Source organism: Empidonax traillii, unplaced genomic scaffold (assembly GCF_003031625.1).
Source record: "Empidonax traillii isolate 1590-97213 ecotype Southwest subspecies unplaced genomic scaffold, ASM303162v1 scaffold817:size391546, whole genome shotgun sequence".
Taxonomy (NCBI): domain Eukaryota; kingdom Metazoa; phylum Chordata; class Aves; order Passeriformes; family Tyrannidae; genus Empidonax; species Empidonax traillii.
The window spans coordinates 266,602-284,007 of NW_020956010.1; the positions used below are offsets into that span (position 1 = coordinate 266,602).

Here is a 17,406-nt window from a genome sequence, read left to right on the forward strand (position 1 = left end):
AGCGATGAGCCAGATTAATCAGCTCCAGTTGCACTGAATTACCCAGTCGGGGCTCACAGCAACAACCTCCAATTCACCGGCAGAGCAGCCAGCATCCCGCTTTCACCCGGGATAATCAGCCAGGACATGAAAGCCAGATGAATGACTAGGTGAGGGTGGGCTGCCGCCTGTCAGGAGCTGGAATATAAGTCAAAGCACTTTGAAATTAAATCCTGGCTTTGACAGGGAACTAATGCAGAGATTTTAAAGTAGGTGTAATACACTTAGACAGGCATGTGTGCAATCCAGCGCAGTGCTGTGCTTTGAATAAGTGTGTCCCGGCTACACAGAGAACAGGAAAATGGAGTTGAAAAGACAAAGGGAATTTTGAATAGCTCCAAACCAGCTTGGCAAGATTTTAGAGATGGTAGCAAGGGGCTTTAGTAATGGACCTAACTAACAACATTGTCAGGAGGAGATTTGGTGCACAGTGGTTGGTTGCCTGGGATCTTCGATTTCACACCAAGCAGCCATCTCATGTTGCTCCTGGTTTTAAATTAAGACATTTGTGCCCGTATGGATGGATGGAGGCACAGTGGATGGAGCAGAGATAGGGATCCCCACTGCACCTCTTGGCCTCAGGGTGGGTGAGCCATGCTGCTGGGAGCTCCTCGGACTTCCCAGGAGTTAACCTTTCCAGACAACCTCAGAGGCCAATTCAAGCCTTGATATCTGGTCCAGCATCACCCTCCACCTGCACATCCCAGAGCCCATCACCAGCCACTGCAGCTCATGGGACAGCCCTGCTGAGATGCCTAGGGGGGTTGAAACTTGTCCCTGCTCTGTCTTCAGATGCTGTTCCCCTGATAAAAACCCCAGATATCCCCCAGATAGAATTCCCCCAGGTCCCCCTCCTTGGTTTCGAATTTTCCAATGCCAAAATCTGGCACTGACAGGGAATCCCTCAGAAACTGGGATCTGGGAAATCGCACACCCGGTTCAAAGGGTTGGTTGTTTTGAGGGAAGGCAGCCCGGGCAACGCCGAAAGCTGCTGCCAGCAATCGGCACATCGCAGAGTTCTGCCCCTTCGCGGCCGCCAGGAAATTACCCCTGGAGAGAACCTACCCCCTGCCCTCTGCGGGATTCCCCCCTCTCTCCCCCCCCACACCCCACCCGGAGGTGCCGCTCCCGGAGGATCCCCCACGTCGCCGGAGGAGCTCCCGATGTTCCCCCCCCTCCGCTGCCCTCCCCGCTGCCGGCCCGCCCCGGGGGTGTCCCCGGCAGCGGGTCCCGCCCAGGGAGCGGCGGGGCCGGGACGGCCCCCGGGGCTGCCCACGCCCCCGGCCCGCCCCCGGCCCCGCCGCTCCATCCCGGGACGGGCCGGCCGCGCTGACAGTCGCGCTCGGCGGCCGCCTCGGGCTCAGCAACCGGGCAGCGCCCGCCGCTCCTGCCCGCGCCCACCTGTGGCGGCGGCTGCCCCGGGCAGGGGGCGGCGGGGCGGGCCGGGCTGGGGTGGGCCGGGGGCGCTGCTGCCACCGCCGCCGCCGCCGGCTCCGCGCGGTCTCTTCCCCGCCTGCCCTCCAGGATGAGCCCGGAGTATTCCCTGCGCTCCTTGCTGCTCATCATCCTCGCCACCTTCTCGGCCAACGCCAGCAACTGGCTGTGAGTAGCCACGGGGCGAGGAGGGGAGGGGAGGGGCGGGAGGGACACGCGGACCCGCCGCCACTTGTTGGTAGCCCTCTCCTCCCTCCCGGGGGCGCGGAGCAGGTGCGGCGGGGTCGGGGAGCATCGGGGCGCGACCCCCCACCCCCTCCTCTCCCGGCAGCGATGCTCCTCGGTCCCCCGCGGGCATCGGGCGCCCGTCCCCATCGCGCCGGTCCCTTCTGTCCCCGCCGACCCTCGGCGCGGTGGCGGTGGGGTCGCAGCCCTCATCCCCAGGCAGGTGGGCGGCGAGGGATGCCGACCCTCCCCAGCCGCCCGGTGACGGTGTGTTATCGCAGCTGGTGGGACAGGGGCTGGTTATCGAGCCCCGTCCCCCCTGTTTTTGTCCTTAAGTTACGAATCCTGGCCACGCCAGGGGCGGGCGGAGGTCGGGGCATCGGGTCGGAGCGGGGCCCGGGGGTTGGCGAGGTGCCACGCGAGGGCCAGCGGTCCAGGGGAGGATTTGGCAGGGCTGGGGCGGCCGAGCGTGCCGGCCCCGGGGATCTGCAGCGAGCGGGGCTGCCCACGCCTCGGCCCGCCGCTCCCGGCGGCAGGACGGGTGCCGGAGGGCTGTTGCACACCGCAGAGGAGCCCGACGACATCGGGAACCCTCTGAACAAACACTGAAATAATGTGTAAGGTAAACAGGGGCGGAAATCGTTCTGGAAAATTCCTACGTGTTTGCCAAGGCGGTGGGACTGTTTTCTGGAGAGACCCCCACCCCCCGCCCGCGGCAGAGGGGATGGAGCATGGCAGGACTTTCCCACCTAACTTTGAACGAAGGCGTCGGTTTCTCCTAATAAATCCGCTCTGGTGGGAGCTGGTGCTTCCCCTGCTCCCAGTGTCGCCGGCTGACGGGAGCCAATTCCCGTGCCCGCACCCGGCAGACCCGCTCTCCGGCTGGGAGCGCGGGTCGCCTCCATCTCCCCTCCGTGGGTTTCTGCCGGCAAAGGCAGGTACACCACGGCCGGGCACGAAGTCCCTGGGGCTGTCGGCACGAAAGATCCTGACTGGCTTGTGCCTCTCCCAACACCTGTGCTCAAGGTGGCCACCATCCCACAAACATACTCTCCGTGCAGTGAGTCTTCTCTGCATCCCAAATACGGCTCCTGTGCCCCCTGCCTTTAGAATTCGTCCGGCTGGGGGCTGTGGGACCGTGGGTGGGTTTTGGAGGATGTTCCCTATGCCTGGTGAAAGCGCCGGGTCAGTGGCATTCCCTGAGTGATCCTGCCTGCGGGAAAAGGTGCTCGCCCGGCGGTAGCTGCCTGGGATGCGTTGGTGCTTAGTCCTTCCTCCCCTCCTCCTTTGCCAGATGGAGCGACTTGCGCGCCACGCGTCTCCGGCAAGTGGTGGGTGGATCATAGCCCGCTATCAAGGTGGTCTTTTAAGCTGTCACGCTTCTGGTGAAGGTATATTGGGAACTGTGGGAGTGTTTTTCCTGCAGGGAGAAAGTCCCCCCCCCGAGGAAGGGAGCCCTGGGGGGATGATGGCAGGTCTCTGGAGAGGAGCAGCCCCTGGGACGGGCGCGGGGGGAAAGGGGGGGATTTCATAAGCGAGGTTAACAAGCTGCCCCGCACGGATGCGCAGAGGTGGGACTCCCCCCCCCGCCCCTCCACCCCGATCCCCGGCGCCGCACGCAGCTGGGATCGGATTTGGGAAGCGAGGCGAAGGAGAGGTTCGCCGCAATAGCCGGGGAGGGCTGTGTGCAGCCGTCCGTGCTGGCGGAGCGAGGGTGGGCGCGGGGGGCTTGGCGGCACGGAGCGGAGGGCTCATTCCTGCCAACAGGGGAGGAAAAGCAGATCCATTTCAGTGCGTTTGAAAGGAAGGGGGTCAGCTCTTTTTTTTTTTTTTTTTTTTTTTTTTTTTTTTTTTTTTTTTTGATGTTGCAAATGTATCATGATAAAAGGATCTTCCCCCGCTCAGCGCTTTTTATTCTTTGCCTTTAGGATTAAGACAATTCCCATTGTTTATCTTCTCACATCAGAAACAAAGGCTGCCGGAGGCAATAAACAGAGTTAGAAGGATCCCAGGAGTTATCAGATATTCGAGGAATGAGTGTGCCTCGTATGTCTTGACGCATGTGGGCTCGGCATGCTCGGCGTTACCCCTGGGCGCTGCCAGCTTGCGCCCAGCACACGGGACGGATCCAGCCTCGCATAGCTCTGCACGGAGGTGTGTGCGCTGAGTGGCAGCGCTGTGAAGTTTGCTTTTCCAAAAACCTGCTGGATTAGTGATTAAGCTCAGTCGTGACTTTTTTTTTCTTTCTTTCTTTCTTTCTTTTTTTTTTTTTTTCTTCCCTCCCCCTAAAGCTTCTGTCGACCTGTCCAGACTCGCATTCTCCCAGCGCTTTGGAGAGATGCTGCTTGCAACGCTCGAGCTGAAGGGTTTCTGTAAGCCTGGCTTTGTGGGGAAAGGGCTCGTTTTGGCCATGCTGAGCTGCCCCATCCTACATGAAAAGGAGACCGTGTAGGGATCTCTCAGTGGGATCAGTCATTGTGCTGGAAGGGATTTTGCCAGATCTTTTCATTATACAGACCAAGCTACTTTCTCCTTGGTTAGGAAGCAAACCTCAGGTGTGCTTTCTCAGTGTCTTGAGTTTGGGGAGTTGCTGCTTGGCTTGTTGCCTATCTAGAAAAACCTCTGTTCTCCAAATCTGAAGAGATGCTCTATTCCCCCTTTCCATGAAAGCCTTAGGCTTGTTCTTCCTGCTGCCTTTGAAGGCTCAGATAGTTTTAAATTTTTGCCTCCTGCCTCTTCAATCACAAGTTGTAAAATTAAATGAAGGGCCTTTTATATCTTGCTGTGCACGAGAAGGTCCTTCTGCTTTATCTCTAGAGAAGTTTTCTTCATACAGGGAAAGCAGCCGAGTGACTTTCCAAAGCAACTTGCCTTTCACAAACTCAATCCAGCTCTTGAACCGGCATGTGCAGTGATGTGATTGAATTTGGATGCAGGTCCTCTCGGTGCTCCAAACCCATCCTGAATGCTGGGGGTGTTTTGTAGAGAGTTTCAGCCAGTCAGGCATCTCTCCACAGCTGGCATGAGAGTGCAGGGCTCTGGTTTCAGTGACAGAGGTTTAGTTAGTTATTAATTTATTTACCTGTTTTGGAGGGAGGGAAGTCTCCACCTGAAGAGGTGAACAAGAAAATGTGCAAAGTGGGGTGTGGATGTAAGCATCCACTAACTGCATGAGGTACTGGGGCTGCCCTGATCTGTAGCTGTTTAGGGAGTTTGAATGATAAGAGTCCAATCCTGTGCCCCAGAAAACATCAAATAAAACAGGGAAAGGGTCCTTTAAGGGTGAGATCCCTGGTTATCAAACTATCTGGGAATAATTACAGCCTCATGCTGCTAAAACTGGCTCTGGAGGAGGCTCTCCATATTGGACATGGATGGTCTGAGATGTGGTTATGCCACTGCAGAGCAGGGTGTGCCACCAGCAGCTCCGTCTACCCCCTATTTACAGGGGTTTAAAACTGCCATCTGAGCTTGGGACTTGGCTTAAAGGGCCAGGATCACAGATGGGCTTTTAAACCCTCAAAAAAAATTTGGTTTGAGCTCTCTGGGAAAGTTTGAAGCCGTGAGTGTCCAAACAAGGCTGGCTAAGCAGCTGCTGTCTAACCACTTTCAAGGGCTGGGGAGGAAGGCATAAAAGGAGTTTGGATTTTCCTGGACCCCTTTTCCTCTGAAGGTGCTTTGCAAACACAGGGCCCAATTCTCCCTGCTCATCCCTGCCAGCTTCGCAGCGGGGATGTTGCAAGGGCAGCCCAAATGCTCATTTGTGCCTGTTTGGGTCATTATGCAATGTAGAAGATTTGGGAGGAAGCAATGCCTGGGTCCTGCGTTTGCATCCTTCTGGTTTTAAAGCAGGCTTCAGTTGTTTAAGGTGATTTTGTAGAAGATTCTTTGCATTGTCACTGCAACCCTCCCACCTTCCACCTGGCAAGGAACAGGTCCAGCATTTTCCTGTTGGATGCTGTGCAGGTTTGGCAGGTCCCTCCAGGGCTTCCCTCTCTGTGCTCCTGGTTTTTGCTGTGAGGACAGTGTCAGGAAGGTTCCCCACTCACATCTGTTCCTGCAGCTGGGATGGTGGGTCACAGCGTTTGGGTTTGATGGGGAATTTCCTTGCTTTGAAGGATTTGCTGTGGGTTAGACGAGTGGCTCTCCACTTCTGGGGGGGGCCCAGGGCTCCTTTGCACCGCTCTGGGGATCCTGTGAGGTCCACGAGGTCAGTGCACGAACCCATGACACCCGTTCCCAAGGCGGTGGGGTGGGAGAGTGAAAACATCAGCCTCCACTGGAAATATATTTTAATTCTTATTTACTCGCAAGTCTTGCCACTCCTGACAAAGCCAGCTAATATTAGCTCAGCGACGCAAATGGACTGGCCATGGGTTGCACCCTGCAGAGGCAAGAAGCCTCTGCCAGCCCTGCCACTGGGCTTCCAACCAGTTTGGCTCATCTCTGAGCACTGGTCCTGTCTGGCAAACACCCTGCAGGGCTGCGTTTGCCAGAGTGGAGGAGAGCTCTGTGCTCTCTGGCTCCTCAGTGGAGATGGACATTTCTGTGCTTTCCTAAGAAAGCTCAAATAAAACCTCAGGTCTTTCACAGCAGAGCCTTATTCTAGGGAGGATGGACATGAGGGAGATCAAACTCTGCACCCCAGGTTGTGCACAACTGGATCTGCTCCAAACATGACCGACAGGAAGGCAGGCTTTTTTTTGGAATGGTTTTCTAGGACTGGACTTCTGCATTGAAGCAAAAAAAAAAAAAGTTTATGGTTCTCTGGTGAGAGCTACTGTCCTCCCATTAATTCATCCTTGTGGATAGAGAGAGGTGCATTACAGCCACTTTCCTGAAGTGATGAAATTGCTGAGCAATCCTGAGGTTAACAGTTTCCAGGAGGTTCTTCTGTGTTTCCTTACGAGTGCAGTGACACTGGGTCTTACAATACTTGGTGATTTATTTTTTTTTTTTTTCATTGAAGCTTTGTGCATCCACAAAGCTCTCAGTCATCCAAGGCTGCTCAAATGGCAGACTCTGCTCTGGATGCCTAGTGCAGGTAACCTCTGTTTCACCCACCCCCCCAACACACACCTGGGAGTGACCCCCAGCAGCATCCTCCAGGCTCTCTAGGACCTGCTGCTGTGGGCTGTTGCTCTTTGCAGCCAGGAAGGTGTTGTGCAGGATCTGGCTGGCTCAGCAGAACTGAAGCCAGTATTGTGCTTTCATGAAATTACTTGGGGGGGGGGGGGAAAATAATTGAATCCCTTGGCTGATGGAGAGCAGCCCTGGGGTCTGTTGCAAGTTGGGTGAGATCAAGCTAATCCCGCAGAAGGCTTCTCTCACCTTGTATTTGCAAATTCTGATAAAAAAAACTAAAAACTCATCAGATTTTCTCCAACCAGGTCTAGCCTGGAGTGCTGCAGGAGGGGAATTCCCACAGAGCTTGGCCTGGTGGCCTGCACTTGCCTCCTCTTGCAGGAAGGCATTGCTGTTGTACCCGAGCCCAGGAGCAGCTTCTTACTGCCTTGCAAAGGAAGATGTAGGGAAGGGTATTTCCTTCCCATTCAAAGCAGATCCCCTAAGTGGGTGCTGCTTAAGCTCTTCCCATCTTCCATCCCGCTCTTCCCATCTTCCACCCTGCTCCTCCCCGTTACAAAGTGGAGGTGCTGCACGGGTGGGTGGGTGGGTGGGTGTCTGCTGGGTGCACGTGGTGTCAGGTGCAGGGTCCAAGGGGTGGGGGGACAGGACTGGAGGTGCAGGCCCACCCCTTGAGCCGAGGCAGTGGGGCTGTGGGCACAGGAGGGTGAGCATGGCAGTGCCTCCCCCTGGGAGGCTGTTTTGGCAGCTCCTGATGGGAGGTGGAGAGTAGGTGTGAAAAGCAGCTTTGAGCCAAGAGATGGTGCCTTAACTGTGACAGGCAGGACTGAGACAGAGAGCTGCATTTCTTCCAGGGAAGAGACCAGACAGGCTCTCAGAGGATGGCTTTGTCAATCATGGTTTGCACTTAGAAGGGATAGAAAGGCAGGATATCTAATCCTAGGAGGGGGATGCCCAGTCCCTGGGAGGAACAAGTCCTGCTGCAGAGCCAGCAGCTGGACAAGGGCAACCTTGCAGGTCGCCAGCAAATCCTGACAGGAGCTGCCCAAGCTGGCAGGCTTGTGGAACCATTCCACGTGGTGGTCCCTGCCAGCCTGTTGGCACAGGGAGAGCAGCACTAAGCCCAGCAGGGGCTCTCTGGCCTGCCTGGATCATCATTTGACCACCAATCCTGGGACATCTCTCCATGGCTTCACCCCCTTTGGAAGGGGAAAGCAACAAGGGAAAGATTATCCAAAGGAAAAGGTTCTCCCCTTCTCCATAGCTGCAGGATGGAGCTGACCACAACACTGGTCAGTACCTCTCCCTGCATACATCCATCTGTCTGCCTAGATAGATGCAGGCAGGGATGCGTGGGGTCATTCCACGGGTGTTTCACATCCTAAACAAGCCTTTTGTTCCTTCCCAGAAGAAACCTGCCTGCACAAGCAGTCTCAATCCTCAGCACAACTTCTGAACATCTATTGAGTGGTTTATGCCACTGACCTGGACCTGACTGTTCTCACCTTCGGGAAAATATTCCCAAAGTGAGACAACACAAAGAGTTCTCCCACTTGAAACTTATTTGTTTAAATAAAAGGAACACCGGAGATCTCTGCCTTCTCCAAGACATCTGCTGCATCTTCCCTGACGTTTCTCTGTTGAGAATTTAGTCCATGACTGAAATTTCCACACCTTCCCATGGCAGGCAATCTCCATCCTTCACCTCCTGGCTCTATCTGCCAACCGCTGTGGTTCTTGCAAGGTCTCCTTGTCATTCCAGCAATTATTCTTCCTCCTGAAAGTATTATCATCGTTTTTATTTAAGCAGGCCTTCCTGACATTTCCCCCCACCATCTTTCCAAAGCTTCCTGGATTTGAGGTTTGCTCATTTGCCACCTTGCAGGGTGGATTAATTGCAGCTGCTTGAATGATGGGGCTTCGATCCTGATCTCAGTACTGTGGATGATAAAAAAAGAAGGGCTTTCTGTCAGTTTTGTCTTCCATCAGTGGCTTATTAAGAGGGATCTTGTTCTGCGAGTGACTTGCCTAGATTTAAAGACAGGAGAAAAGAAACATAAAGGCCACAATGAAGCAAGAAGACAGAACTTGAACAAATGTTGTGGGCAGCAGCTCACCCCTAGAAAGGTTCTTTGCCCAATCTTGGAAAAGGAAGAAAATATTCCATTATTTGGGTGGGGGTTTCTTCCACAAGCAGGGCTGTTTAGAGGCTGCATGTGAGACCTAAGCTCTGCACAGCAATCAAGATGTGACATCACGATGGAGATCTGCACTGAGACCTCACAGAGGGCAAGAACTGTTTGCTTTGTTCCTCCTGCTGAGCCTGTGGCTCTCCATGCAGGTAGGCAAAGGCTTTGTCAGTGGTTTTTACCACCTCAGCCCAGGAAAACAAAGTTTGGAGCCAAGTTCTCATGAAGGACCAGGCAGAGTGCTAGAGCCACGTTTCCACGGGGGTGTGGGATGCTGCAGATGGGTTTGGTGCCTTGCTTGGGCTCCACAGCCCTGAGCTGTGGGGTGGAAGCGTCTCTGAGTGCTGGTGAGGGCAGGGCATGTTTCCCAGCTCCTGTCTCGCCCTTTATCTGCCCCAGAGCAGGGAAAGGGGATGATCTGTCCCCACCTGGTGCCCCTGAATGTGGTGTGGAGAGACACACAGGGTGAGAGCCTCAAAGCTGAGGTCCTTCAAGCAAAGGTTCTTGCCTGAACCTCTGGATCCTGGAGCTTCCTCCCTTTCCAAGAGACGTGTCTTTTGGAAAGCACTGATGGTTCTCATGGACTGATAACAAGCTGGGAGTGAATGATGGGGCCACAGCATTTTAGGCACAGTTACCTCCATCCCCACAGCGAGCATGAGGAGGGATGATGGGACACAGAGGACCTGTCAGGGGGGAAAGAGGCCAGAGCCCCGTTCTGGATAGTTTCATCTTATTTGCCTGCCTTGCAAAACAAATTACCAGGCCTGTTCTTGGAGAGCTGTACCTATCTTTGAAGCACCCTTGGCCTTTGTTTTATCATCCCAAACAGCATTAAAGGCGGGCTGGGGAGGCACCTTATCAGGTGCATCTCCTTGGAAAAGCTTGAAAGGCTCTTGTCATGCTTTTCTTCATTCATGCTTTGAATTTATTGATCCACATTTGCCTGGAGAATCTCGAGCTGGGAAATATAGACTAGAAAATGAGGTGATGCCCCAGCCTGAGCAGAGCTGATATTAATGTGGCTGCTACCCCTGCAGCAAAGCACTCTCCTGCCAAGGTGCCTGCAGTCAGAGCAGGCACCAACTCATCTGCAGGACCAGCCTTGTGGCTTTGCAGGAGCTGGTTCCCTGGCATGATAAATGAGTTGCTGGCAGCGGGGAAGCCAAATCAGGACTGGAGGTAGTATCTGGTTTTTCTTGGCCTCCAAACTCAAAACTGATCAACCAACCTCACACTGTCGTGGGATGAGTCTCACCACTCTGGCATGTGTCAGCTTCCCCCATGCCCAAACTGGAAGGATGGCTGGACCTGGGAGGGGATAGAGCTGTTACAGGCACTCCATGTGTGTGTGCTCAGCATCCAACATCCTTGAAGCTCCTGTTTGGTAGTTTGGTGCCTTCACAGCGAGATGTGAGAGCAGCAGTTGTTGCACTCCACGTTCTGGGACTGCAGCACAGGGACAGGGACACTCCCTGCGTGGCGTGGGGGCCAGCAGAAAGGTGACAGCCCCGGGTTTGGCCACGGTGGGTTTTTGAAGCAAACAGGGCTATGCCCTCGGAGGAGCAGGAAGCCTTGGGCAAAGATGCCCTTGCTTGTATAAAGGCTGGAAAAGCACCGGGCTCTGAAAGCAGCCTGCTGCTTCCCACTGTCAGAGCAGCATTGCCTCCAGTGATCACGCACAGGGAAAGCTGAATGCTTTTGACATCTCACCATGCAGGCTCCCCATGGACACCACAAGCCAAGACAGCTTTCTCCCTGGCTCCCACGGCCCCCCGGTCGCGAGCACGAAACCAAGCTGGTGAATAATTCTGCTGATGCACAGAAGAGAAAATCCTGTTCTCTCCTCCTGGGGCAGACTGGCAGGGTTAATGGGGAGGAAGAGGCCGTGACAACTTGATTTTGTGGCTGAAGTCAGCAGATCTGGCTCCTGGGACACATGGGAACAGGCAGGGAGCAGGAGCCACTTTTGCACAGTCACTTCTCGGAGGCCAGCAGGGCTTCAAAGGAAAAATCCTTAGCAGGATGTCGCAACTCGGGAGGAGGAGGGGAAAAAAAAACCCAAGCAAACAACAACAACAAAAAAAACCACAAGCTCTGTAGGGCTGGGAAATGCAGAGTCAAGGAATGAGGTTTCCAAACAGCCTCCCCCTGGTACTCACATCTCTTGGTGCAGACGAGGCAGCAGCGTGAGCCGGCGCTGATGATTCCTGAGGACACTAAAGCTTGGTGTGGTGGGTGGGGAGGTGCAAGTGTGAGTTATGTGCCTGTCCCATGCAGGGGACCCTCCTTGTCCATGGCAGCTCAGGTTTTCACCGTGGTAGTGTCAGCTGAAGCAGCTGCCAGCAGCCACGGGAAGGAGGGAGTCTCTTACACCCACCTGCCAGCGCAGGTATCAATAGCTCTAGAGTATCTTGGATTATCCCACAGCCTGGATAATCTGACTGGGTCTCTCTTCAGCTCCTTCTGTGATCCAGAGCTGGGAAATGGGCAAGCATGGACATGGTGCTCCCAGCCCAACAGGGGGTGATGGGTTGGGTTACTGGGATGTGCAGGAGGGACCATCACGCCCGCACGCCGGGCAAGAAGATGCTGAAAGATTTCCAGGTGCTTGCCCCTAGAGGATAAGCTCCCTCATCCCCCTAATGCTGACACCCAAGACTACCTCTGTGACTCCTTCTGCTGAGGATGGGGCTATGGAAAGCAGAACACATTGTCCCCTCCACACAGGGCCAGTCTTTTCCAGGTCAGCAAAGACCTCACGGCCCCTGTTCACGAGCTGGGCTGGTGGGAGAGGTGCCCAGCCTGTGAAATTTTGCCCCAGCAGGCTCCTGATTCTCTTTTCCCCTGCCCTGCTTGAATCCCAAGTGAAAGGAAACCTGGCAGCTCCCAGAGGCCATCCTTGCCTGCTGGGGGCTGGGGCAGCTAAAAGCAGGCTCCAGGAGGGAAGTGGTTTGGAGGGCGATGTTTGCCGGTGATGAGCACACAGCCACGCTGTGGGAGCAGTGTGGCAGATGGAGCTGGCAGCCAAGTGCCTGTCCTGCTTGTTTTGGCTGACTTTGGAGACCTCTGGCTTTTCCTAGTAGCACTTGGATGTGCCGGTACTCAGGAGACCTGACCGGGCACATTCAGACAACGCTGAAAATATCTTCCTTGCAGGCAACAGAGGCAAAGGGGAGCCAGCAGCTGGACTCCCCGAGAGACAGGGACTAGACTGCAGAGGGATGGTTGTTTTGCTTTGGGCTTCCTCTCTGTCAGCCAAAAATGCACCCTGCAGAGCCACCACCATGGCACATTTAAGGTGACCCCCTGGCAGGCACCGGGTCCCCACTACCGTGAGGGGGTGAGAATTTTGGTCCCCTTGCTGTGTGCAAGGCAGGGTGTCCCAGCTGAACGGGCACTCATGCTCCCCCAGCCCTTGCCCCCCTAACCCTCCGTGCCGGTGTCGTGGCAGGTACCTGGCGAAGCTGTCCTCAGTGGGGAGCATCTCCGAGGAGGAGACCTGCGAGAAGCTGAAGGGCTTGATCCAGCGCCAGGTGCAGATGTGCAAGAGGAACCTGGAGGTGATGGACTCGGTGCGGCGGGGGGCCCAGCTGGCCATCGAGGAGTGCCAGTACCAGTTCCGCAACCGCCGCTGGAACTGCTCCACGCTGGACACCCTGCCCGTCTTCGGCAAGGTGGTGACGCAAGGTGAGCCCGGGGAGCATGTGCCTGGGGTGATGCTGCTGGGGGAGCAGCTACAGGGGCAGTCTGGTGGGCTGTAGGCAGGTTTTTGTCTGTTTGCCCCTCAGCAGTGGCTGGGGAGAGTCAGGAATGGCCCAGTGCTGGATCTTGGGGCACTTCAGCAGGGCTCTTTCTTCGCTGTGTTGCGGACAGCACATCCAGGCACTTGCCATTCCGCAGCTCTCCTGAGCCTTTTTCACACCCATTTTATGGAGGCACCAGCCCAGGGCATCAGGAGACCTCTGACAAGTGCATGCCCAGTTTGAGCAGGGGTCCTAAAATCACCCTGTGGATCTCCACTCTTTCCCACCAAGGCCAGGAGCTCCACTCCACAAAGCCCTGCCTGCGTTTACTCGGTCTCTTCCCTGGGCAGTGGTGAAGCCGTGGCTGCTGCCAGGCCGGCATGTGGCCACTCTTGAGCAGAGCATCAGTGGATGCCCTCAGGAGGACAGCCTGCTGCCACCTGGCACAGGGAGAACACACAGCAGCTGGGCCCTCGAGCGCAGCATCATCACCCACCACCAGCCAGCTGCCAGCCTTCGGGGCAGACTGGCCAGGGCAGCCCCCAGCCCCAGCTGCAGCCAGGCTTCGCAGAGGCCCAGGGCTGTAATCAAACTAGAGCACTGGGGTGAGGAGATGGTGGGAAAAACCCCTGGAGATCGCTGAAGTGTCCCTTGCCCTCCCCTCAGGTGCCACCTCTGAGGCACCATCTCACCTCCCATCCCAGGACCCCCAGACCAAAGCATAACCCCGGCTCCTTGTTTGACTCCCCTCCCCTCAACACAGGGGTGAGGATCTCTTCTTGTGAAGGTTCGGGGACTGGAAATACCAGAAATACCAGAAACTAAAAGTCGTCTCTTTTTAGGCAGCCACAGCACAAACCGACCAACACGATCCTACTATTAACCTCGATTAACTTGGAGGCGGTTCAGTCCCCACGCTGGCTGGGTCCTCCTCAGCCACTGCCAGCTGGGCCACCAAAGTCTGGGCTGCGACCACCAAAGTAGCTGCCCTCTGTCCGACCAGCGAGCTGGGGTGACATCTGCTCGCAGGCCAACCCCCTCTGCACCAAGCACGGGACCACCCCAAATGCCAGCCCTCCTTGCTCAGGAATGGACAGTCTGTATCCTCAGCTGGCCTCAGCGGGGATTTGGGTGTTGCAAGAGCTGATCCCTGGCCGTGACACGCTGTGTGTTCACACCCAGGGTGCCCCTGGCTTCCCAAACAAGCTCTTCCCAACTGTGTGGCACCAAGAGCTGGGACAGGCCTGCACCCCTGGGGACCAGCGGGGTTTCTTGAGGTGCTTTGGGAGCAGAGCAGGATTTTTGCACAGTAGTTTGGAAGGTGCTGGGAGCTACAGAACCCTGTGTGAGAGGATGGCAAGGAGCTGCAGGGGATGTTCCTGGGTGGGGAAAGCAGCCAGCTGTTTTGGATGCAGGAGGGATTTCATGGCAGAGGCGCCCTGCAAGCACCAAGCAAGACAGTCTCTCCATATAAGCTCTGGAGGGTTCTCCCCACACTGCCAGTTCTGCCTCTCCCATCGCCAGGTTATCACTTGTCCATCATTCATGTTTTTAGTGTTGTGGGGCAGTTCCCAGTTCCTTCACTATTGCAAGGGCCCTCACTGCTGCGAAACATCTCCCAGTGCTGAGGGGTCTCTGCAGAGCTGGGTCCAGGCTTAGCACTAAGCAGCGTCCCTGGGGATGGGGCAGATGAGGGTCCTGCACGGGGTACCTCAGCTCGGGAGGAAGCGATGGAGCAAAGGGATGAGGCTGATAGCTCTGCATAGCGTGTTTTGCCAAGAGCCAGCCTTCAGATCAGCTTTTCTGGGGGGTTCATGTGCCACACCAGCGTCAGGAGGGGAGAGGAGCAGCGACACGGGTGACAGCCCACTGAGGACTCCCCCTCCCACCCCTAGAAATCCCACTCCTGTTGCCTTGGACCTGCTGCCAACGTTTCCCACCGTGGTTTGTGCCGTTGCAGGGACACGGGAGGCAGCATTCGTCTATGCCATCTCTTCAGCAGGGGTGGCCTTCGCCGTGACCCGCGCCTGCAGCAGCGGCGAGCTGGACAAGTGTGGATGTGACCGCACGGTGCAGGGGGGCAGCCCACAGGGTGAGCGTCCAAACGGGGCCGGGGGGGCATTCAAACCCACCCTCTGCAGCCGTCCAGGAGGCAGGAAAATGTTTGTTAGTCCTCACTGAGTCCTGCAAAATGGCAGCTGGGAGCATAGCCCAACAGGGCAGGGGAGGCGTCTCATCCACGTGTCTCCCCACGCTCCCTCAGCTTCCCCTGTCCCCCAGGCAGTCCAGCCAGAGGTGGGCAGGCCAGCTGGATTTTAGAGAGAGCAGGGCTGGAGAGTGCAAGCACCACAGGCTGGCTGTACCTGTCTCATCTGTGCTCTCTGCCCCAGGCTTCCAGTGGTCGGGCTGCTCCGACAACATCGCCTACGGCGTGGCCTTCTCGCAGTCCTTCGTCGACATCCGCGAGAGGAGCAAAGGGGCCTCTTCCAACAGAGCGTTAATGAACCTCCACAACAACGAGGCAGGGAGAAAGGTAACGGCCAGGGGCAAACCCGGGCATCCCAGCCGGGCTCTGCAGCCACGGCTTGAACCGCTCGGGCTTCATTTAATCCCGCCAGCAGTGCTTTCTGCACAGCCCTCCCTGCTTTGCCCATCCCCTTGCTGACCGTCCCGTCTTGTTCCCTGTGCCGGCTCTCCCAGGCGATCCTGAACAACATGCGGGTGGAGTGCAAGTGCCACGGCGTGTCGGGCTCGTGCGAGTTCAAGACGTGCTGGAAAGCCATGCCCCCCTTCCGCAAAGTGGGCAACGTCCTCAAGGAGAAATTCGACGGCGCCACGGAGGTCGAGCAGAGCGAGGTCGGATCCACCAAGGTGCTGGTGCCCAAAAACTCCCAGTTCAAGCCGCACACGGACGAGGACCTCGTCTACCTGGACTCCAGTCCCGACTTCTGTGACCACGACCTCAAGAACGGCGTGCTGGGCACCAGCGGCCGGCAGTGCAACAAGACCTCCAAGGCCATAGACGGCTGCGAGCTGATGTGCTGCGGCCGCGGCTTTCACACGGACGAGGTGGAGGTGGTGGAGAGGTGCAGCTGCAAATTCCACTGGTGCTGCTCCGTCAAGTGCAAACCCTGCCACCGGGTGGTGGAGATCCACACGTGCCGGTGATGCACCCGCGCCCGCCCCATCTTTTTACTGACCCTGCTTCTCCCTTGCCCCGCGGGCCAGGACTGAGGAAGTGACCCAGACGCTGCAGGGAGAGCACAGCTCTTTTACAGAGACAGAACCCCAGAGAAAAAAAAAAAAAAACCAAACAGATTTTAAAGAAAAAAAATATTTAAAGTTTAAAAAAATTGATCATTGTTGGCGCGCTTTTTTTTTTTTTTTTTAATATTTTGGTTTGCCTGCTCTGCTGTATTTATTGCCGAGGCCAGAGCCCCTCGGTGCCCTGTGCCAGTTTGCTCTCTGGCTGGCTGGGGATCTGTGGGATACCAGCTCCCATCGGATGGGCTCCTGCAGACAGGAGATGTTTAAGCCAAGGGTAGTGCAGCATTCAAAACCTTCTATCGCAGTTATTTTTGTTTGGTTAAGGCACGTGCTGAGCACCCCGGACCACCACTGCCCTGGCTGAGCCTCAGGAGGGGATGGAGCACAGCCAGGTGCATGGCAGGGGATGGGCAGGGGTGACAGGGTGGCACTGGAGCCCAGCCCGGGGGATCAGTTCATAAGGGGAACATGGGACACTCTCGCACCTCCTTGTTGTGGGATACTCAATGGCCTCCTGGGCACTGGATGGATTTTGGAGCAGTTCCTGGGCATTGGATGGATTCTGGAGCAGTTCCAGTGGCCACTCTGATTTACAGAATCTCCTCAGTGGTTGCCCAGGGCTGTTGGAGGATGCAGTGGTCCCACCATGCTTCCCTTCCCCCTCTCTCTTCTCCAGCACCTCATTCCACTGGAAACACTAAAGGGCAGTGGTACCTGCAATCCTCTGACTCTTTAATGGAGCTGGGAGCTGATGGGAGGAAATGCCAGTGGATTTCTTTTTCCTCTGTCCCATAATTGCCCCCACCTCGTTCACCAGCATCCCACAACAGCTCTGCTCTTCCTCCTCCACATACCTGTTCTCCTGACCTGGGAGGGCTCTGGGGGACAGTCCCTGGATGCTGAGAAAAGCAAAAGTGTAACAGTGGAGCAATTGCTGGGGGCGAGGGAAAGATGCTGCTGGGGGAAAAAGGGAATGCTTGTGCTCTGCCACTATCACTGCCTTGCCCTTGGGGAAGCATGAGAGAAGGACTGAGCCAGGAGGGGATGCTGCCATGTGTGCCCTGGCCACACAAATTCAGTGCAGCAGGGCCCCAGCTGCCCCCTCCTGCTCCCTGGAGCGCTGCCACGAGGATAAAGGCGCTGTCCTACCCGCTGCGGCCTCGCTCCGCCCGGGACTGAGCTAGAGCAGAGTCCTTGCTGTTGGGCCACGGGATGAAGTATTTGGAGAACTAATAAGCAGAGGGGCACTGAGAGGGGAGGTGGAAAGTGAAGTGGTTCCTCTCTCCCTCACCCACTGGTCTGTGAGTTGAGAGGCGAACGGCGAGCAGAGGGAAAAACCTCGGAACGGCAGCTCAAGCCAACGGGAACATCTGCCCGTGATGTGGAGAGGGGTCGGCACGGGGTGGCATTGCCAAGCCCTC

General features: G+C 56.3%; 1 protein-coding gene across 1 annotated transcript; it reads left to right on the plus strand.

Annotated features, from left to right (window-relative positions):
- Positions 1-1,363: 1,363 nt before the first annotated feature.
- On the plus strand, positions 1,364-16,066 carry WNT4 (Wnt family member 4). Its single transcript, XM_027901873.1, has 5 exons — positions 1,364-1,641; positions 12,427-12,662; positions 14,679-14,810; positions 15,109-15,251; positions 15,419-16,066. The coding sequence occupies exons 1-5, from the start codon at positions 1,565-1,567 to the stop codon at positions 15,884-15,886; spliced, it is 1,056 nt and encodes a 351-aa protein (XP_027757674.1). The 5' UTR covers positions 1,364-1,564; the 3' UTR covers positions 15,887-16,066.
- Positions 16,067-17,406: the final 1,340 nt, after the last annotated feature.